At 34.9% G+C, this 23,916-nt stretch overlaps 1 protein-coding gene across 2 annotated transcripts in view; it reads left to right on the top strand.

The window, feature by feature from the left end:
- LOC132731792 (centlein-like) overlaps window positions 1-23,916 on the top strand; it is a 151,999-nt gene that overhangs the window by 8,555 nt on the left and 119,528 nt on the right. The window contains exons 3-7 of one of the 2 annotated variants that reach the window (XM_060718050.1): window positions 2,188-2,258; window positions 6,702-6,790; window positions 15,765-15,893; window positions 18,616-18,700; window positions 23,521-23,655. In XM_060718050.1, the coding sequence (XP_060574033.1) occupies window positions 2,188-2,258; window positions 6,702-6,790; window positions 15,765-15,893; window positions 18,616-18,700; window positions 23,521-23,655 (509 nt within the window). The remainder of the gene's footprint in view (window positions 1-2,187; window positions 2,259-6,701; window positions 6,791-15,764; window positions 15,894-18,615; window positions 18,701-23,520; window positions 23,656-23,916) is intronic. The other variant, XM_060718051.1, reaches the window with a different exon arrangement.

Here is a 23,916-nt window from a genome sequence, read left to right as displayed (position 1 = left end):
TTGAGGTAATTATTTTAGCACTGTTTGTTAAGCACTTCTGAAAATTGACCCAGTTGCATTCATATTTGAACACCCCTTGTACCCCTTGTAGTCATTATTTAAAGATTGTGATATGTTGAATATATATTGGGAACAATATAAATTTTATACAAAAATGTAATTGGGAAATCATAAGGTTTAGATTTTCATTGGAAGACTTAACTTTCCTGAAATGAAGTAGTACATTGCTAAAAAAGTGTTTGTAAACTTGCTTAATTTAGGTTGGTCTATCATAACGTCACATATGGTCATCTGCAATTTGAGAAGAACCTACAAGAACATTTTATTAACACAATAGCTGTCAGTCCAGGGGCCTTATTTGAAGACAAAAACTTGTTGGAAATCATAGACAATGACTGCATTGACAAGTACTAGACAAATACTTACAGACAGATTGACAATTTTTATTTCATCTGTAATCACCTTTTTTCTGTTCTTGGGGAATATTTAAGTTCATGTCACTATGAAAGCCCTTTAATCTCTTTTGTTGACCAATAATAGTGTTAGGATACATAATTTAATGAGTGTCTCTCTAAATGCCACTTGATGCATGTATTAACGTGAAAATTTTTACGGATTGTACCGATGTTTGTTGACTTCTATATCAGAACAAGGAAATTGAACATGGCACTGTCTAGCGATGGAAGTTGGCAAATTGGTTGTCGGAAAATTGTCTGGGTGAAAATGTCGGGTTTTGTTTTATGTTTCATAGATTAAAGACAGTCAAAATTATCTATTCTTGGTTTTGGACAAAATTGATTTGAGTTTTCTTTTTCAGCATTTCTAGTTTTCAAGAAAAGTATTCATTTAAAGTAGCAAAACATATTGTATTTCTCTTTGAAAACTTTTAAGGTCTCTTTAAAAATGTTCTTATTTCTTCATTTAATAAATTGGGTCCTGACAAACTTTGAAATAAATAGTTATACATATAATATTAACAAAACACTTATATGGCAATCAAATGCAATATTTAAACAAGCATTCAAGCATAATTTGTTCAATATCCTTCTATCTTATTAAAAGCAAGGGAAATGACATTATTTTTCAAGAATAGAACCAGTTAACTTATTTGTATAGAATTTATTATGCCCCCACAATGTGGGAGCATATAGCGTTGCACTTGTCCGTCCGTCCGTCCATCCGTCAGTCCGTCCGTCCGCACTCACAGGACAGTAATTATGTGGCTAGAGGGACAATAGGTAACTGTTCTTTCTCTTTGATGTCATTCATTCCGTAATGCTTTTATGTGGCTATTTTCTTTTGTGTGGCTAAAAAGAACAATAGAGAGAACAATAGAGTAGCCACATTATTACTCTCCTGTTAGAACGTCCGTCCGTCAGTCCGTACGTCCCGAAATCTTGTGAACGCAACTCCTCTTAAACCAAATGGCAGATTTTGCTTAAACTTACAGGGATGAACAACCTTAATGTGTAGATGGTAGTAAAGGAAGGAATTTTTGCTGCGACAAAATTTAACAGAATTATGGCCCTTTGTTGATTTTTTCACTATATACTATGTAGAAATTTTGTGAACGCAACTCCTCTTAAACCGGATGGCAGATTTTGCTTAAACTTACAGGGATGAACAACCTTCAGGTGTAGATGGTAGTAAAGGAAGGAATTTTCGCTGCGACCAAATTTTACAGAATTATGGCCCTTTGTTGATTTTTTCACTATATACTATGTAGAAATTTTGTGAATGCAACTCCTCTTAAACCGGATGGCAGATTTTGCTTAAACTTCCAGGGATGAACAACCTTAATGTGTAGATGGTAGTAAAGAAAGGAATTTTTGCTGCAACCAAATTTAACAGAATTATGGCCCTTTTTTTATTTTTTCATTATATACTATGTAGAAATTTTGTGAACGCAACTCCTCTTAAACCGGATGGCAGATTTTGCTTAAACTTCCAGGGATTAACAACCTTAATGTGTAGATGGTAGTAAAGGAAGGAATTTTTGCTGCGACCAAATTTAACAGAATTATGGCCCTTTGTTGATTTTTAGTTTTCAACTTTTGGCACATGTAGTCCAAAAAATATTTGACCTAGAGTCATAATATTGACAGAACAGTGGCGTGTGGGAGCATCCGTGTCCTATGGACACATTTCTAGTTTTTATTTATTTTTCATGTAATCTATTTTTTTAAGCTGCAGACAGGGAGATAAGTCGTTTGTTAGAAGAAAACAGACAGGTGAACCAGGAGCTGAAACAATGCCAGGTCAGTTTAAAGTAAAACACATTCAATTCAAATTCAAAGTATGCAAACTGAATTATCTTTGATCAATTTGTTCATATCTCATGTTGCTATTACAAAGAAAGCTTTGAGAGATTGGTGTGTTTTTGAGTTATTGCCCTTTGTTAGCTTGTCAGAATGTTTTCTTTATGAAATACAGGTCAAGTTCGAATATGGGTCATCTCGGGTCAAAAACTAGGTCACAGGAGCTAAAAATAAAAAAATCTTGTTAACACTCTAGTGGCTGCAGTTTTGATCCAAATATCCTTGAAATTGATGAGGAAGGTTGTTTTGATGATTTCTAGGTCAAGTTCAAATATGGGTCATCTCTGGTCAAAAACTAGGTCACAGAAGCTGAAAATAGAAAAATCTTGTTAACACTCTAGTGGCTGCAGTTTTGATCCAAATATTATGGAAATTGGTCAGGAAGGTTGTGTTGATGATTTCTAAGTCAAGTTTGAATATGGGCCATCTCCTGTCAAAAACTAGGTCACAGGAGCTAAAATAGAAAAATCTTGTTAACACTTTAGTGGCTGCAGGTTTTAGCTCATCTGTCACAAAGTGACATGGTGAGCTTTTATGATCACTTTTTGTCCGTCCGTATGTCGTCGGTAAACTTTTACTTTAAACAACATCTCCTCAAACCGCTAAGCCAATTTCATCCAAACTTCACAGGAATGGTCCTTTGGTGGTCAACTTTAAATATTGTTCAAAGAATTTAATTTCATGCAGAACTCTGGTTGCCATGGCAACCGAAAGAAAAAAACTTAAAATATCTTCTTTTGAAAAACCCAAAGATCTAGAGCTTAGATATTTGGCATGAAACATCTTCTAGTGAGTGTCTATCAAATTTGTTGAAAAAAAAACCCTGGGGTCAAAATTGGCCCCTCCCCAGCAGGTTATTGCTTTTCCTCATATGTATATAGTAAAAACTTAAAAAAATCTTCTTTTTGAAAAACCCAAAGAGGTAGAGCTTAAATATTTGGCATGAAACATTGTCTGATGAGAGTCTACCAAGTTTCTTCAAATAAAAGCCCTGGGGTCAAATTTGGCCCTGCCCCAGGGGGGTCATTGCTTTTCCTTATATGTATATAGTAAAAACTTAAAATATCTTCTTGTATAAAAACCCAAAGAGCTAGAGCTTATATATTTGGCATGAAACATCTTCTAGTGAGTGTCTATCAAGTTTGTTCAAATAAAATCCCTGGGGTCAAAATTGGCCCCACCCCTGGGGGTCATTGATGTTCCTTATATGTTTATAGTAAATACTTAAAAAATCTTCTTTTAAAAAACCCAAAGAGCTAGAGCTTAGATATTTAGCATGAAAAATCTTCCTATGAGTGTCTACAAAGTTTGTTTAAATAAAAGCACTTGGATCAAAAATAGCCCCGCTCTTGGGCGTCATTGTTTTTCCCTTTATGTATATAGTAAAAACTTTAAAATATCTTCTTTTAAAAAACCATAAGAGCTAGGGCTAAGATATTTAGCATGAAACATCTTCTAATGGGTGTCTAAAATTTTTGTTCAAATAAGGACCCTGGGGTTAAAATTGGCCCGCCCCGAAAAATCTTCTTTTAAATAACCAGAGCTAGAACTTAGATATTAAGCATGAGAATGTCTACCAAATTTGTTCAAATAAAAGCCCAAGGGTTATATTGGCCCTGCCCCGGAGGTCTGATTTTTCTGACATGTCTATAGAAAATCCAAAAGAGCTAGAGCTCATATATTTTGCATAAAACATCTTCTAGTTGATGTCTACCAAGTTTGTTCAAATGAAAGCCCTAGGGTCATATTTGACAGGGGTCATTGATTTTTCTTATGTGTACTGTAAATCCTGTATTTTTCGCGATGTTTTAATTTTCGCTATTTTTTCTGGGAGGAAAGAGGCTCCACTTAAACCTTTTGACCTATTTTTCAGGTGAACAATCTAGGACCTTCTTGGCCGTCTTGTTTTTGAGTTATTGCCCTTTGTTAATTTTCTTACTTTATTTTTGTCCTGGTCATTTTACCTAAACCATAAAAGCTATGGACTTGAAACTTCATAGGATGATAGATCTCTTTGAGAAGAAGTGCAGTGCACAAGAACCGGTACTCTGTACATCATGATTTTTTAATTATTGCCCTGTGTTAATTTTCTTTCTTAATAGGCTTGTCCAGAGCATGACTTGATCACTATAAGTTTGATTGTTTCCAAATTTGGTACGTAAGCTTTTATCATTGACCTGAAGTGCAGTGCACAAGAATCCATCACAGAGTCCTCCATTTGATCTGTCAGTGTAAAACTTTTCCATGGTATTTTTATTTTTGATAATATAACAGTTTTATTAACCCTGATGTAACATTGTTACAATCGGTTCAAATGCCACTTAAGTTAAAGGTACATGTACATTGTAAGATAACCTATATTTAAGAAGAAAATGCCTAAGTGACAGCTATACTGTGACACATCCAACTCACAGAGTTCTAGTTATGTAATTTTAATGAAGTATTCATTATTAAATCAAATTTTATCAAGGGTTTTTAGCTGTAATCAGTAGGATTTTAAAAGAATTGTCCGTAAAATTTTGATAAAGCAGATGGTGCTGAATATTATTTCATTGTGTTTTCTTAAGTAATTCAAATGCATTAAAAACTGATACACTTTTTGCAAAACATGTCTCCAGATATGTCAACTCCAATGTGGTTGTACAAGTTATAAATGTTTTATAGTATATTTATACTCCCACAAACGAAGTTTAAGGGGATATATAGTAGTCAGCTTGTCGGTCAGTCCATTCATCCACATCATGGTTTTCAGGTGATAACTAAAGTTTGGGATGAGGTATTGTAATCAAACTTGGTATATAGCAACCTTATGTGGAAACCCCGGTTGTTATCGCATTTGGACCCCCTGGGTCAAGGTCAAGATCACCATTACTAAATATAGAAAATAGGGTTCTGGACAATTACTAGAGTTGGAATGAGATATTGTAAACAAACTTGGTGTATAGCAAGCTTAAATGAAGACCCAGGTTGGTATTGCATTTGGACCCCCTGGGATCAAGGTCACCATTACTAAAAATAGAAAAATGGTTTCCGGACAATTACTAGAGTTAGGAATGAGATATTGTAAACAATCTTGGTGTATAACAAGCTTATATGAAGACCCCTGGTGTGATTGCAATTAATTGAAATAATTCTTTGTATGCAGTTGATACTTCATTTACTATAGGTTGAGTTCAAATTTTTCTTGAGACCACTGATTTTTCAAACAGTCAAAGTTGCTGGTGGGGGTATTGACCTTCATTGATCTAGGTCTAGTTGGTATTTGGTCAGGTATAGCTTTTTATTATATACTTATAAATGAAATATTGAGAAATATTGATGAAATAAAATGCGTATTTTTATTTTCCGTATTTTCACTGTAAAAATTTATTTTTCACTACAGTGAAACATATTTTCCGTATTTTCACTGGTGTCTTGCCGGACTACTTTCTTTTAAATTCTGCCAGTACTCAATATTTATGGGAAAGTCTTTCAAATTTTAATGTCCAGAAAGAGAAAAATGTATATAATAAACAGAAAATTCAAGTTTTTTTCTATAAATACATGATTTATTTTCATCTTGTGGCATGAAAATTACCATATTTCACTCGTGGCTACCGCCACTCATGAAATATTTATTTTCATACCACTCGATGAAAATAAATCATGTATTTATAGAAAAAACTTGAATATCCTCTATATACCCTTTAGGTTATAGTTAACAATCTTAGCTGAATTGGAGAGATTTATTTCATGACTTTATAACAAATGCCAACTCACACACTGAAGTAAATGCTTTACCATGATATTACAATACAATGATTTGGGCTGTCATTGATGGACAAGTTGAATATTAACGATATATCAATAAATCAAATTCAATGGCTTATACATTTGAATATGTGTAATAAACTGTTATCATGGTGTAAGCAAGCATGTTTTATACATCACAAACATAGCATACCAATTCTTGTTATCACCTCTGAAGTTCAAACTAGGTAAGAAAAAGGGAGAAAAGTGACTTTTTTTCCTTTTACACAAGATAGAGTGATATTATCACACAACATGAAGAAATAGGTTTTAAATTGTATCAATATTCTAAATTGTGAATCAATATTATATTGGTTGCTGAATATTGATGATATATCAATATTGTGATTTTCATTGAAAGCTCTAATTATGATTTTAGCAAACTTGTAAGTCTAAACAGAAATAGAAATCATTGACGTTGTTATAGCTTCAATTATTCAGCTGTAAAGTAAAAAGGGTAAACAACTTTTCAGAAACTTCAACATATTACTTGTGGAATTTTCACAAATCAAATCACATAACAGGAAGCCTCTGTATAGCATACATGCTAGATATTATTTTTTTCCATTGAAGAAAGTTTTGTTTTCATTTCAGGCTGACAAAGATTTTGTCTGGTCCCTATGGAAAAAGTTGCAGGTTTCGAACCCAGATGTTACCCAGGCAGTTGGTCTTGTTGTGCAGAGGTAGACAAGAAAATTATCTATAGATTGTTTGTAATGTAGTAATGTCTCAAAAAATACATGTCATACTATAAAGAAAAAAAAAGGGATCTGTATTATTGAAGATGGGTCTGTTAGATGTGGACAACTGGATGGTTAAGTATAGGCACAATTATATGATCTGCTATGATGTGTATTTATTTAAGGCCATCCTTAAAAAAATGTTTGTTTGCAGTAACCTGACCCAGAATTTTTTAGGTGGGTAAGTAGGTCGATTTTTTTTTATTATTGAACTGTACTCCTAAATAAACATGGAATTTCAGAATGCTGGACAATATATGCTTTGAGTATCTGGTAACAATTAATAAATTGATAACTGATTTCTAATTTAATAAGACTTACATTTTATTTCTTCTATTAACCTTTAAAAGAACGAAAACAAAGCACAAGGCATAATTTTCTGATTCCAAAAAATTTTTTTTTTATCCAGACCATGAAAAAAAAATTTGAGTAGGGGCAAATTTTGTGAGTTGGTCGCGTTACTGCAAACAAACATTTTTTTAAGGATGGCCTAATGTGTATGGTGCTCTATATTTATAAAGTGTATATATTGAGTATATTTATAGATTGTATATGGTAGATACTGAATATCAGCTAGTGCAAAAATATTCTGTGTTAAATTGAAGACCAAAGGTAAAATGATTATAGATGACCTTACAATTTGCCTTATAAATAGCTTACTTGTTTTAACTGTGATATATAAAATGACTGCTTCGTATTTATTATTTATATGTACGTGGTTTTACATTTCCTGACACAGGATAGTTAAACAATCAAACGTTACCCCAATCAGCATTATTCTGTATATATAGCCAAGTAAATAATAGAATTAATGTTCATTCTTGACGTCCTGCATCTGTCGTAAATTGTTCCCCTTCATTAACAATTGAAACAACTAGTTGTCCAATATTGGTGAAGATGCCATCTTGTCATGCTGAAGGAAAATTTGTCAACACATAAAATGTATTAATGAAATAAAAGAGGATTGGCTAGGGTTTGACAGTGCATGAGATTATTAAATATTCATGATTTACATATTTTTTCCTGAGAAATATGTTACCTTATGATGCCCTTAATCAATTATCAGGGTACTTAAAAACATTATCTCTCACTGAATGTATGTAATGACCTTGCTCTGCTTTGAATTTGAAACTGTCAGTATCTAGTGATATTACTTTCCTTAATCTGTATTTTAAAAATGACACAAATATTATCTTTCATTTATCTGTGCTATTTTGTCTGTGAAATACATATATGGATCCTGAGGAATTTTGGTAAAACCCTTCTTTATTTTGATCATTAGTTTAAAGGACAGTAGAGCCTTGTCAAAATAGAAACATTGCCCAGCCAGCAGTAATCTACAGATTACAGGATCTTGTCAATATGCATGTTTGTGCCATCATATGTATTCACTAACAGCTTTTATAACTGCCCTTTACTAAATTTTATTTTATGAGTGAGAGAAGCATTCTTATGTTTAGATACCTACTTTAGTAACAATGTTAGGAGTATACAAGTTTTATGGGACAACATTCATTATTTATGGTATCTGCAGCACATTTCTCAGTAAACTTCAATTTACATTTAACTTATGTCCTGGTTTTTTGCAAACTTGATAAATTCAGAATGACAAATTTTATAGGATTTTCGTGGATACTATATAATCATGAATAAATGTAATCTGTTATGTTACGTACAGTAAATTTCTAAGAAAACACAAATACCATGAAGTCATAATTATTTGTGATAGATTAATTCAAGGTTACATTAATCTACTAAATTGAATAGTCCCCTAGATCTTTGTAAAGAGTCAATGATATTCTGACAGCAAAAGTTTCCTGTATTAAGTATTCAGATTTATATGCAAGATCTAAATGTAGTAGAAATTATTGTTTCAATAGATATAGTGTGAATCAGAAAATAAAACAACACATGCTTTGCATTTAAGAATGACATATTTGTCAATATAACTATTAGAAGGGTCAAGTAGTAAGTTAGTAGACAACTGTCATAATGCATTAAAGTTAAAAAAAAAAAGTTCAACAGAACAAGTGTTTGTTTATACATCATTAGTTAAAAGAACTTTTTTTGTGTGAAAATTATGCTAAATTAGGGTAGCAGGTTGTCACAAAGGCAGCATCAATGTATGTGTATGATTTTTAGCTCACCTGAGCTAGCTCAGGGTGAGCTTTAAGGATTGTTGAATGTCCGTCATCCATCGTCTGTCCACACTTGTTCGTTAACACTCTAGGGGTCATATTTTTGCCTCAATCATCATCAAGCTTTGTCCGGATGCTAACAGTATCTAGTTAATAGCTCAGATGAGTTCGAACATGTGTCATCTTGGCACAGGAGCTAAAAAAAGAAAAACCTTGCTAACACTCTAGCGGTCACATTTTTGCCTCAATTATCATCAAACTTTGTCAGGATGCTTGTCTAGGTAATAGCTTGGATGAGTTCGAACATGGGTCATCTCTGAAAAACAAGGTCACAGGAGCTAAAAATAGAAAAACCTTATTGACACTCTAGTGGTCACATTTTTGACTCAATTGTCATCAAACTTGGTCAGGATGCTTGTCTAGGTAATTGCTTGGATGAGTTTGAACATGGGTCATCTCAGATGAAAAATTAGGTCACCGGAGCTAAAAATAGAAAAACCTTGTTAACACTCTAGCGGTCACATTTTTGACTCAATTGTCATCAGACTTGGGCCAGATGCTTGTCTAGGTAATTGCTCGGATGAGTTCGAACATGGGTCATCTCTGAAAAACTAGGTCACAGGAGCTAACTAGGCCACAGGAGCTAAAAATAGAACAACCTTGTATACTCTAGTGGTCACATTTTGACTCAATTGTCATCAAACTTGGTCAGGATGTTTGTCTAGGTAATTGCTTGGATGAGTTAGAACATGGGTCATCTCGGATGAAAAACTAGGTCACAGGAGCTAAAAATAGAAAAATCTTGTTAACACTCTAGTGGCTACTGTTTTGATCCAAATATCCTGGAAATTGGTCTGAAAGTTTGTTTTGATTATTTCTAGGTCAAGTTCAAATATGGGTCACCTGGGGTCAAAAACTAGGTCACACTGCCCAAATATGGAAAAACCTTGTTAACACTCTAGTGGTCACATTTTTGATTCAATTATCATCAAACTTGGTCAGGATGCTTGTCTAGGTAATTGCTTGGATGAGTTCAAACATGGGTCATCTTGCATGAAAAACTAGGTCACAGGAGCTTTTTAACTGTTCAACTTAAATTAATAATATTTCTGATAAAAAGTTCACTTGATGCTTTGGTAGAGTAAAAACTAGAAACAGATTTATTTCAGTTTCTGGAGCTTTGACTTAAATAAAATTAAACCCTGCAATGCACAATGATTTCTCAGTTTTTCCCCCAATTTTTATGCCACCCAGAAAATAGTTAAGAGTTTCCCTCTTCGACTAAAAGTTACTCACAAAATTTTCTAAGTTTTTTATGCCCCCACAAAGTGGGAGCATATAGCGTTGCACTTGTCCGTCCGTCCGTCTGGCCGTCTGTCCGTCCGTCCCTACGTCCCAAAATCTTGTGAACGCAACTCCTCCTAAACCGGATGGCAGATTTTGCTTAAACTTACAGGGATGATCAACCTTAATGTGTAGATGGTAGTAAAGGAAGGAATTTTTGCTGCGACCAAATTTAACAGAATTATGGCCCTTTGTTGATTTTTTTCACCATATACCACATAGAAATTTTGTGAACGCAACTCCTCTTAAACCTGATGGCAGATTTTGCTTAAACTTCCAGGGATGATCAACCTTAATGTGTAGATGGTAGTAAAGGAAGGAATTTTTGCTGCGACCAAATTTAACAGAATTATGGCCCTTTGTTGATTTTTTCACTATATACCACATAGAAATTTTGTGAACGCAACTCCTCTTAAATCGGATGGCAGATTTTGCTTAAATTTTCAGGGATGATCAACCTTAATGTGTAGATGGCAGTAAAGGAAGGAATTTTTGCTGCGACCAAATTTAAGTGAATTATGGCCCTTTGTTGATTTTTTCATTATATACCATATAGAAATTTTGTGAACGCAACTCCTCTTAAACCGGATGGCAGATTTTGCTTAAACTTCCAGGGATGAACAACCTTAATGTGTAGATGGCAGTAAAGGAAGGAATTTTTGCTGCGACCAAATTTAAGTGAATTATGGCCCTTTGTTGATTTTTTCACTATATACCTTATATAAGTTGTCAGTGGGGGCATCCGTGTCCTTTGGACACAGTTCTAGTTTTCCACTGATTTGCCACCCAGAAAATAGTTAGAGTTTCACTTTTTCACTAAAAGCCACTCATTTTCCACCTTCAAAATAAACTAAGTTTCATTTTTCACCAATTTCCACCCTTTTGCCACCATGAAAAAAATCTATGTTCAAAGTTCCACTCAATGCCGCCAAGGAAAGTGGCATTTGGTGGTAATTTTTCCACTACCTTGGAAAAAGAGAGGAATTTTGACATTTTCCATTTAATGCCACCTTTTTAGCTCGACTATACAAAGTATATGGAGAGCTGTCCTACTTGCCCCGGCGTCGGCGTCTGCATCCGCGTCCAGATTTCAGATTAAAGTTTTGGTGCAGTAAAATATTTTTCACTATAACTTTGTCATTTCTTAAGTTATCAACTTCAAACTTCAAATATATATGTTCCTTATCATCAACCACATCTTACGTGACAAGGTTCATAACTCTAGCACAAATATTTTCACATTTATCTTCCCTTGAACTTAGAATTTTCCTTAAAAAATACTATTTTTTACTGTTACTTCTTTATTTCTTAAGGATCAACCTCATACTTCAAATATATTACAATGTACCTTATCATCATCCCCATCTTATGTGACAAGGTTCATATTTCTAGCACCAGTATTTTTAGATTTATCGCCCCTTGAACTTAGAATTTTCCTCAAAAAATACTCTTTTTAGCTCACCTGAGCATGCTCAGGGTGAGCTTTTAGGATCGATGATTGTCCGTCGTCCGTCTGTCGTCCATCTTCCGTTCACATTTAGTTGTTAACACTCTAGCGGTCGCATTTTTGCCTCAATCATCATCAAACTTGGTCAGGATACTTATCTAGTTGATAGCTTGGATGAGTTCGAACATGGGTCATCCCGGATGAAAAACTAGGTCACAAGAGCTAAAAATAGAAAAACCTTGTTAACACTCTAGAGGTCACATTTTTGCCTCAATCATCATCAAACTTAGTCAGGATGTTTGTCTAGCTGATAGCTTGGATGAGTTCGAACATGGGTCATCTCGGATGAAAAATTAGGTCACCGGAGCTAAAAATAGAAAAACCTTGTTAACACTTTAGCGGTCACATTTTTGCCTCAATCATCATCAAACTTGGTCAGGATGCTTATCTAGTTGATAACTTGGATGAGTTCGAACATGGGTCATCTTGGATGAAAAATTAGGTCAATAAAGCTAAAAATAGAAAAACCTTGTTCACACTCTAGCAGTCACATTTTTGCCTCAATCATCATCAAACTGGATTAGGATGCTTGTCTAGGTGATAGCTCAAATGAATTTGAACATGGGTCATCTCGGATGAAAAACTAGGTCACTGGAGCTAAAAATAGAAAAACCTTGTTAACACTCTAGCTGTCACATTTTTGCCTCGATCATCATCAAACTTTGTCAGGATGCTTGTCTAGTTGATAGCTCAGATGAGTTCGAACATGGGTCATCTCGGATGAAAAACTAGGTCACAGGAGCTAAAAATAGAAAAACCTTGTTCACACTCTAGCGGTCACATTTTTGCCTCAATCATCATCAAACTTGGTCAGGATGCTTATCTAGTTGATAGCTTGGATGAGTTCGAACATGGGTCATCTCAGATAAAAAATTAGGTCACCGGAGCTAAAAATAGAAAAACCTTGTTAACACTCTAGCGGTCACATTTTTGCCTCAATCATCATCAAACTTGGTCAGGATGCTTATCTAGGTGATAGCTCGGATGAGTTCGAACATGGGTCATCTCGGATGAAAAACTAGGTCACAGGAGCTAAAAATAGAAAAACCTTGTTCACACTCTAGCGGTCACATTTTTGCCTCAATCATCATCAAACTTGGTCAGGATGCTTATCTAGTTGATAGCTTGGATGAGTTCGAACATGGGTCATCTCAGATAAAAAATTAGGTCACCGGAGCTAAAAATAGAAAAACCTTGTTAACACTCTAGCGGTCACATTTTTGCCTCAATCATCATCAAACTTGGTCAGGATGCTTATCTAGGTGATAGCTCGGATGAGTTCAAACATGGGTCATCCCGGATGAAAAACTAGGTCACCGGAGCTAAAAATAGAAAAACCTTGTTAACACTCTAGTGGTCACCTTTTTGACTCAATCATCATCAAACTTGGTCAGGATGCTTGTCTAGGTGATAGCTCAAATGAGTTCGAACATGGGTCATCCCGGATGAAAAACTAGGTCACCGGAGCGAAAAATAGAAAAACCTTGTTAACACTCTAGTGGTCACCTTTTTGACTCAATCATCATCAAACTCGGTCAGGATGCTTGTCTAGGTGATAGCTCAAATGAGTTTGAACATGGGTCATCCCTGATGAAAAACTAGGTCACCGGAGCTAAAAATAGAAAAACCTTGTTAACACTCTAGCGGTCATATTTTTGCCTCAATCATCATTAAACTTGGTCAGGATGCTTGTCTAAGTGATAGCTCGGATGAGTTCGAACATGGGTCATCCCAGATGAAAAACTAGGTCACCGATGAAAAACTAGGTCACCGGAGCTAAAAATAGAAAAACCTTATTCACACTCTAGCGGTCACATGTTTGACTCAATCATTATCAAATTCGGTCAGGATGCTTGTCTAGGTGATAGCTTGAATGAATTTGAACATGGGTCATCTCGGATGAAAAACTAGGTCACAGGAGCTAAAAATAGAAAAACCTTGTAGCGGTCACATTTTTACCTCAATCATCATCAAACTTGGTCAAGATACTTGTCTAGGTGATAGCTCAAATGTGTTCGAACATGGGTCATCTCGGATAAAAAACTAGGTCACAGGAGCAAAAAATAGAAAAATCTTGTTAACACTCTAGTGGCTACTGTTTTGATCCAAATATCCTTTAAATTGGTCTGAAAGTTTGTTTTGATGATTTCTAGGTCAAGTTCGAATATGGGTCACCTGGGGTCAAAAACTAGGTCACACTGCCTAAAGATGGAAAAACCTTGTTAACATTCTAGTGGTCACATTTTTGACAAACTTGGAAATTGGTCTGAGAGTTTGTTTTAATGATTTCTAGGTCAAGATCGAACATGGGTCACCTGGGTAAAAAACTAGGTCACACTGCTCAAATATGGATAATCCTTGTTAACACTCTAGTGGTCACATTTTTGACTCACCTATCATGAAACTTGGTCAGAATGCTTGTCTAGGTAATGGTTCGGATGAGTTGGATGGGTCAGGTGAGCGATCTAGGGCCATCATGGCCCTCTTGTTACCTAAACCTTTAGTTACTTATACTAGGCATGGGGAACTTTTTCTTCGTACATTTCTCCAGTTTTTCATTTACTTGAAACCAAATAAATTCTGGATGACACTTTTGATTATAAGTTTTTAGACACTAATTGACAATTTCTTACGGTTTTAAACGCAAAGGTGAAAGATGGAGCATATGTTGGAACATTTTTGTTCATTCCCCTTTTGCATGTTTAAATATGTAATTGAGATAATTTGTCATATTTAGTCGCTTTTGTATAAATAAACGTCTGAGAATGGTGTTCTGAGGACTGTTGTATAGTGGTGTTCACAAGTTCGTGACAGGTTGACTTTAATGTTGACGGGGTTTATTCATTATGCATATGAGAATAAATTCAAGAAATTACCTTACTTTGCTTAGGACACATATGTTTTTTATGTTCTGTTTCCCCTGAAAAGTACTATTTAAGTAATTGAACTTTGTCATGTCTGAGGTAAAATATTATGGTCTTTTTAACACCAGATTGTCAGTAAAGATGTACTTTGTAATTTACATAGCTTTCCCTGACAGGGCTTACTTTAAATTACTGTGATTAATAGTGTTACATAATTTATTAAGTGATATTTGGTAGGAATTTAGCTTCAATTTTTTTTTTTATACAATATCATGATTGTCTGTTTTATGCTCCCCGAAGGGAGAGCATATAGTCGCTGCCTTGTCTGTCTGACTGACCGTTTTGTCAGGAGCATAACTTGAAAACCCTTTGACATAATTTGTTTAAACAGCATACAGTGGTAGAGGGCATTGAGGTGGAGTGCAGTGCCTAAGGGCCATAACTCTAATTTGCCCGTTTTGAGCTCACCTGTCACAAAATTGGCCTCCACCCAGTGGGTCATTGATTTTCATTATGTACATATAATAAAACTTAAAAGATCTTCTCTGAAAGTGCAAGGCTTAGAGCTTAGATATTTTGTGTGTAACATCATCTAATGAAACTACAGAATTGTTCAAGTAATTGTCCTGGGGTTAAAATTGGCTTCGCCCCAGGGTGTCATTTATTTCCCTTATTTGTATAAAACTTGAAATTGACAAAAACTAGAATATCACTCTAGAGATTACATTTTTAGCCCAAATATTCTGGACATGGTCAGAAAGGTTGTTTGAATGATTCAGGTTCAGTTCAGGTTTGAATAAGGGTCAAAAAAAGGAAACAGCACATAAAAAGGCTATATGACAAAAAGCCTTATTACCATTTGCACTATTTCAGATAATTATGAATGTATTGATATCAGTTTAAGTTTATGGCATTATATCTGCTTTTAATTCATTGCTAACAATATTGAGAGCCTCAATAATCAGGTGAGCGATGTAAGGGCCATCATGGCTCTCATGTTTTATATAATTATAGGACTTATGTGATTATTTTATATCTATACTATTTTGTGTTTTATGTTATAGAGAGCGTGAGAAGGCCGAAATACGGGATCGTAAGGTTTTAGAGATTATTCAGAGAAAGGATGAACGTATCGGTGAGCTTCAGGCCAACCTGGCATACAAGGCAAGGGAACTCGGGCAGTCTACTGTTAAGTATGTTATCTTTAATATCAATTACATTGCAAGAAATTTTTTCCACATAATAATTTAGAATATTTGTAGATATTATTTGATAACTTATTCAAAGTTTTTTTATACCCCCTCACAACGAAGTTGTAAGGGGGATAGACTGGAATCAGCTTGTCCCTCCAGACGTCTCCCAATTTTGCCGTCCGTCGGTTCTCCCTTGTCCACCCAATAACTTAAGATTCCTTTGACCCACAGCCTTTTTATTTGGCATGGAGGTTAGTCATGACTAGTAGATGACCCCTATTAATTTTGAGGTCGCTGGGTCAAAGGTCAAGGTCACTGGGGCCTTGACAAAAAAAAGCTTGTCCACCCACTAACGTAAGATTCCTTCGACCCACAGTCTTTAAATTTGGCATGGAGGTTAGTTATGACTAGTAGATGACCCCTATTGATTTTGAGGTGCTTGGTCATAGGTCAAAATCTCAGGGGCCTTGACTAAAAAAAGCTTGTCCGCCAAATAACTTAAGACTCCTTTGACCCACAGTCTTCATATTTGGCATGGAGGTTAGTCAAGACTAGTAGATGACCCCTATTGATTTTGTGGTCGCAGGGTCAAAGGTCAAGGTCACAGGGGCCTTGATTAAAAAATGGTTGTCCGCCCAATAACTTATGATTCCTTTGACCCACAGTCTACATATTTGGCATTAAGGTTAGTCACGATTAGTAGATGACCCCTATTGATTTTGAGGTCACTGGGTCAAAGGTCACAGGACTTTGACTTCAGAAGTTTGTCCGCCCAATAACTTAAGACTCCTTTGACCCTATGTCTTCATATTTGGCATGGAGGTTGATCATTACCATTAAGTGACCCCTATTGATTTTGAGGTCACTGGGTCAAAGGTCAAGGTCACAGGGACCTTGACTAAAGAAAGCTTTCCCCTCAATTGCTTAAGAATGCTTTGGTCAACAGTCTTAATATTTGGTATTGAGGTTGTTTATGACTAGTAGATCGCCCCTATTGATAGTGTATATTTACAATGTTTTTTTAAATAAAACCCCTAGGGTCAATATTGGCCCCGTCCTGGGCATATTATGTTATATATGTTATATATAAGTTAAATGAGTTAACTTATTTAATTATTTGCTCTCTTATCATTAGGGCAAATGTTAAAAGGGTCAAAATTGGCCCACCCCAGGGGGTCATTGATTTTCCTGATATATACATGTATATAGTTGAAACTTAAAAAATCTTCTTGTGAAAATCCAAAAGAGTAAGACCTTAGATATTTGGCATGAAACATGTTGTAATAACTTAAGCATAACTAGTTTGATTGTCCATATTTTGCAAAAGACCCCTAATGATTTTGGGGTCACTAGGTCAAAGGTCAATGTCACAATTACTTTAAAACCAAAAACAGTTTCCGGAGCATAACGTAAGTTCCATTTGGCCCACAATATTCAAACTTCATAGGATGATTGTCCATATTGGGTAGAAGACCCCTATTGATTTTGGGTTAAATGTGGCTTGTAGAACAATGGGTAGCAGTAAATTCTCTTTGATCCTATTCATTCCATTTTTACTTGTGTGTCTTTTTTTAAGCCTTGTGTGACAAAAAATGGCCAAAAAGATCAAAGAAAAAGTCACATAAGTACCATTTTGTGAGTACATCCGTCCGTTAGCAATTTGGTTTCCGCAGCATAACTTAAGTTCGATTTGGCCCACAATATTCAAACTTCAAAGGATGATCTTCCATATTGGGTAGAAGACCCCTATTGATTTTGGGATCACAAGGTCAAAGGTCAAGGACACTATTACCTTAAAACTGAAAACAGTTTCCAAAGCATAACTTAAGTTCCATTTGGCCCACAGTGTTCAAACTTCATAGGATGATTGTCCATATTTGGGTAGAAGACCCCTATTGATTTTGGGGTCACAAGGTCAAAGGTCAAGGTCACCATTACTTTAAAACTGAAAACAGTTTCCGGAGCATAACTTAAGTTCCATTTGGCCCACAATATTCAAACTTCATAGGATGATTGTCCATATTGGGTGGAAGACCCCTATTGATTTTGGGGTCACAAGGTCAAAGGTCAAGGTCATTATGACTTTAAAACTGAAAACAGTTTCCAGAACATAACTTAAGTTCCATTTGGCCCACAGTGTTTAAACTTAATAGGATGATTGACCATATTGGGTAGAACATCCCTATTGATTTTGGGGTCACAAGGTCAAAGTTCAAGGTCGCTATTACCTCAAAACTGAAAACAGTTTCCGGAGCCTAAGTTAAGTTCCATTTGGCCCACAATATTTAAACTTCATAGGGGGATTGCTATTTGAAGGAGGTAATACTTTATTTTATTCCCATGTCTTACAAATGATTAATCCTTAATAAAAAAAAAAAACACTTTCGGGCATATAATGCTCCGCTTAGCGGTGCTCTTGTTCTTATATGTACTGTAAATATGGTGTTTTTCGCGATGTATTAATTTTCACTATTTCTTCTTGAAAAAGGGCTCCACTTTGACCGTTTAACCTATTTCTCAGGTGAGCGATCCTGGGCCCTCTTGTAGTCTTAAACTACATGTAAAAGCAGATTCCTGGATTAACCATTGTTAATGTCCAGTAGCAGATACATAATACAGTTCCAGGAACTATTAATTTTATTTTTAACACCTTATTTATATGTATTGATATATTTTAAGTTGGTAAAAGAGGTGGGAAAATATGAATGATTTCTTATTGTAGGCAAGATGATGTAAATGATGATATTATAAGATTACAGAGACTTGTTGATACATTACAAGATAGAAATTCTACATTAGAATTACAGGTAATAAATAACTTCATTAAATCATATGAAATCCTCTTCCTTTTGTCTTCTGTGCAGAAATTTTGTGGAATCATATAGTAATGACAAACTTTAAAGTATCATTTCATTTAAAGCCAAATAAAGATATTGTATGGCCTAAGCTGCTGTCCTTAGAAAAATTAACAATGTTTCAATTATCCCCTTTTAATAATGTATAATTATGTTCTTAAAATAATTATGTTCAGTATAGTAAAGGTTTGAACCACTGTTTACATAATTATGTAATGCAAAATTTCCTTACTTTACTACTTTCATAATAACATTTCCACCCTGTCAAAGGCTATTTTTTCATATTTTGACATATTATAGGTAATTCATTAATCCCCTTCTGCGTATTATAGGAATGGCCTCGGTCTGTCTGTGCGCTCTCACGGGACGGTAATAATGTGGCTATAGGGACAATAGGTAACTGACCTTTCTCTTTGATGTCATTCATTACGAAATACTTTTATGTGGCTATTTTCTTTTTTGTGGCTAAGAGAACAATAGAGTAGCCACATTGTTACTGTCCCGTTAGAACGTCCGTCTGTCCATCCGTAACTTTCGTGTCCGCTCCATAACTTTTAAACTGCTGAAAATTTGTTGAAATAACTTATTACAAGTGATCATAATAATGAGACGATGTGCAGAGTGCAAGAATAAGGTTGCTTCCCCCAAGGTCAAGGTCACACTTAAAGGTCAAATGTTAAAAAATTTTCATTTCATAATAAAAAGTCTACATTTCGTGTCCGCTCCATAACTTTTTAACCGCTGAAATTTTTTTGAAAAACTTTGGCACAAGTGATCACCATAATGAGACGACCTGCAGAGTGCAATGATTGGGTTGCTATCCAGAAGGTCAAGGTCACAAGTTCAAATGTGTAAAAGTCGGCTCCATAACTTTGTAACCACTGAAATTTAAAAAAAATAACTTAGCACAATTGATCACCATCATAAGAACATGTGCAGAGCGCAATAATTGAGTTGCTTTCCCGAATGTCAAGGTCACACTTAAAGGTCAAATGTGTAAAAGTCTACATTTAATGTCGCCTCCATAACTTTTAAATAACCCCAGGGTCAAGGGTATATGTTCTCCATAACTTTTTTACTTTATGGAAGATTTTAAATAACTTTGCACAAATAATCACCATCGTGAGACTATGTGATTATCATATGCATGGCACAACATCAAGGTCATGGTTGGTAAAAGGTCAAGAAGTACACATTCATGTTCACTGCGGAAGGGGATTTAGCTGTCCTTCAGACTGCCTTGTTTAGATTGCCTCAGATATTATAAGCTTGCTTCAGTTATCTTATTTGTTCACTTAACAATATGTTTACTTAATTATGTTTTCCCAAAATTTTGGGGAGACATATTGTTTTTGCCTTTCCCGTGTGTACATCCGTCCGCACTACAGAATAGGGATAGGGGCCCTTTTAACTGAAAACAGAACAAAAGAGAACAATAGAATTCATTTCTTAACAATAGAATAAGGAGCCATGGCCCTCTATTAATCAAAAGAAAATAACAATAGAAATGGCCCTTTATCCCTATTTAGATGTCTGTCTGTCCGTCCTTATTAAGATTGTCAGGGCTTCACTGGTCAAACTACTGGTGGGATTTTAACCAAACTTTACTGGAGTGATCAGTACCATCCCTAGTTGTGCACATCACCAGCATATTCTGCACAAAAATGGCCACCAGAGCTAAAAATAGAAACATCTTATCCAACCTTCGCAGGTAAAACTAAAGGTGGGTTTTCACAAAATGGCCACCAGAGCTAAAAATTGAAAAATCTTGTTCGGCTTTTACAAGTCAAACTACTGGTGGGATTTCCATCAAACTTTACAGGAGTGATCACTACATCCCTAGTTGTACACATCACTGGCACGTTTCGCTTAGCTGCACAAAATGGAAGCCAGAGCTAAAATAGAAAAATCTTGTCCGACCTTTACAAATCAAACTACTGATGGGATTTCAACCAAACTTTACAGGAGTGATCACTACATCCCTAGTTGTGCACATCACTGGCACATTTTGCTTCGCTGCACAAAATGGCCGCCAGAGCTAAAAATAGAAAAATCTTGTCCGGCCTTCACAGACAAACCACTAGTGGAATTTCAACAAAACTTTACAGAAGTGATTAGTACCATCCCTAGTTACGCATATCGCCAACATGTTCTGCTTTGCTGTACATACTAGCTGCCAGAGCTATAAATAGAATAATCTTGTGTGGAGCTCCTGGTGGGATATTTCAATGAAACTTCACAAGAGTGAGATCATAACCATCCGTAGTTGTTATTGGCATGGTCTGCAGCGCTGCATAAACTGGCTGCCAGAGCTATAAATAGAAAAAATCTTGTGTGCTTTCACAAGTCAAGCTGCTGGTGAGATTTCAATGAAACTTCACATGAGTGACCATACATAGTTTGGAGAGACATATGTTTTTGTGACAAAAACCCTTCTAGTTACTTAATCCATTTAAATATTTTTTTTTTATAAAATTCAACTGAAATCTGGAGGAGTGCTGTTGCTTTAAATTGATTATGTTTGATTTGTAATCTAAGAAAAAGTAAACAACATTCTGATGCTCTGGTTTACATAATCTTTTATGTAAAAAAAATTGTTATTTTAGCTTGCATGGCTTGTAAGTATTTCTTATCGTAAAAAAAAGCAACAAAAGACACTTAACATTTCCCTTATTGGGGAAGTAAGTCTATTTTTCTAAATGAAATAAAGAGGTATGGAATATTGGAAGTAGCATTAACAAAGTATGTCTTAGATTCACTCTCTTATTTCTCTGGAATTATTGGAAAACTGATACATTTTTCTATTTTGTTAATGGGAAGAATATTTCTGATATTGAAACATGCATTTAGAGGCTGAACAATAGAAATATATATCGCCATAAAAGTATTTTACTGTTAGAAATACTGGTGTATACTAGCTTAAAGAGAAAAGCTTTAGATCAATGGGGTTTTTATGTTGAAGGTTGTAGCCATCTTGCTTATACATTTGTTTATAACCTCTTTTTTTCCAGTGGTCAATTTTAATATAAACAACCCTGTGGTTTTGATTCAGCTTAGAATGTGAGATCTTTCCTATATATGAAACTGTCCAGCAAACATACTGTAGGTCAATTATTCTACATAATTGTTTGGTTTAGTCTGAAACTGCATTCTGGATTTTCCTTCACTAGAAAAATGAGTCTTTCTTATGTGATAAATAGAGTAATTTATTCGTGTAGGTTCAACACTAAATTTAGTGCATAATATAATTTTATACAACTTGTTAAATAAATTCAATATTGAATTTACACTTATTCAATATCCTCTATTTCTTGCCTAGTACTTGTACATTTTAAAAAAGAAATTATGAAAATTTTCTGTTTTTATTTAGCAGTTTTTCCTTTAAGTAAGACTAATATATAAAGGGATGGAATGATGTCAATGTAAAGATGCAACTCATTCATAAATAAAGGGACAGAATGATATCAATGTAAAAATGCAACTTATTCATATATAAAGGGACGTTTGATGTCAATGTAAAAATGCAACTTATTCATATATAAAGGGACGGAATGATATCAATGTAAAAATGCAATTTATTCATATATAAAGGGACGGAATGATATCGATGTAAAAATGCAACTTATTCATATATAGGACGGAATGATATTGATGTAAAAATGCAACTTATTCATATATAAAGGGACGGAATGATATCAATGTAAAAATGCAACTTATTCATATATAAAGGGACGGAATGATATTGATGTAAAAATGCAACTTATTCATATATAAAGGGACGGAATGATATCGATGTAAAAATGCAACTTATTCATATATAAAGGGACGGAATGATATCGATGTAAAAATGCAACTTATTCATATATAAAGGGACGGAATGATGTCAATGTAAAAATGCAACTTATTCATATATAAAGGGACGGAATGATATCGATGTAAAAATGCAATTTATTCATATATAAAGGGACGGAATGATATCGATGTAAAAATGCAACTTATTCATATATAAAGGGACGGAATGATATGAGCCGTGTCATGACAAAACCAACATAATGGGTTTGCGACCAGCATGGATCCAGACCAGCCTGCGCATCCGCGCAGTCTGATCAGGATCCATGCTGTTAGCTATCGGTTTCTATACTGGTTATAGAGTGTAAGCGAACAGCATGGATCCTGATCAGACTGCGCGGATGCGCAGGCTGGTCTGGATCCATGCTGGTCGCAAACCCATTATGTTGATTTTGTCATGACACGGCTCATATCAATGTAAAAATGCAACTTATTCATATATAAAGGGACGGAATGATATCAATGTGTAAAAATGCAACTTATTCATATATAAAGGGACGGAATGATATAAATTTAAAGCATTCAACTCGTCCTCAGTAGAAAATCAGGTCTGATATGATACAAGAAAATTTGATAACCATTTATTAGTTCATTTTGTGTACATACATATGTATAGAAAGAAGATGGGCAATACTCAAAATATGTATAGATGAATGAAGTAAAATATGTCTATCAAGATAATCTCAAGGAGAGAAGAGTAAAAAAAGTGGTCACTTTTGCTAGGTGTCATGCTAGAAAACATGTACATGTATATGAAAAAAATTAGCAGAATGTTCTTGTGGGTTAAACTGACACAAATTAGAGGATGATTTAAAAATAATGATCTAACTTCCTTTGCTTTACATATTTCATATAAGTATTAGTTTCTTTTTTAATGTATATCTTAAAAAAATTGTGGTGAAATGGGTTTCTGTTCCTTTTAGTTGAAATTAAAACATAACAGTCCTAACAAATTAAAATCTCCTGGAAAGGGAGGTAATTTGTCTTCAATGAAGAGTTCTCCTAACCAACGAGACAAATGTAGAAATACTAACACCCCAAAGAAGGAAAATAAGAAGGTAAATGCTTTACACTTGCACTGGGATGGTTACCTTTTTAGCTCACCTGTCACAAAGTGACAGGGTGAGCTTTTGTGATCGCTTTTCGTCCGGCGTCTGTCCGGCGTCCGTCCTTCCGTCCGTCCGGCGTCCGTCTGTCGTCCGTCCGTACACTTTTACTTTAAATGACATCTCCTCATAAACCACTAAGCCAATTTCATCCAAACTTCACAGGAATGTTCCTTTGGTGGTCACCTTTAAAAATTGTTCAAAGAATTTAAT

The sequence above is a fragment of the Ruditapes philippinarum genome, unplaced genomic scaffold (assembly GCF_026571515.1).
Source record: "Ruditapes philippinarum isolate M1 unplaced genomic scaffold, ASM2657151v2 ctg63_1_1_1_1, whole genome shotgun sequence".
Taxonomy (NCBI): domain Eukaryota; kingdom Metazoa; phylum Mollusca; class Bivalvia; order Venerida; family Veneridae; genus Ruditapes; species Ruditapes philippinarum.
The sequence above is the reverse complement of the archived record's forward strand: the minus strand, read 5'-3'. Positions and strand labels throughout refer to the sequence as shown.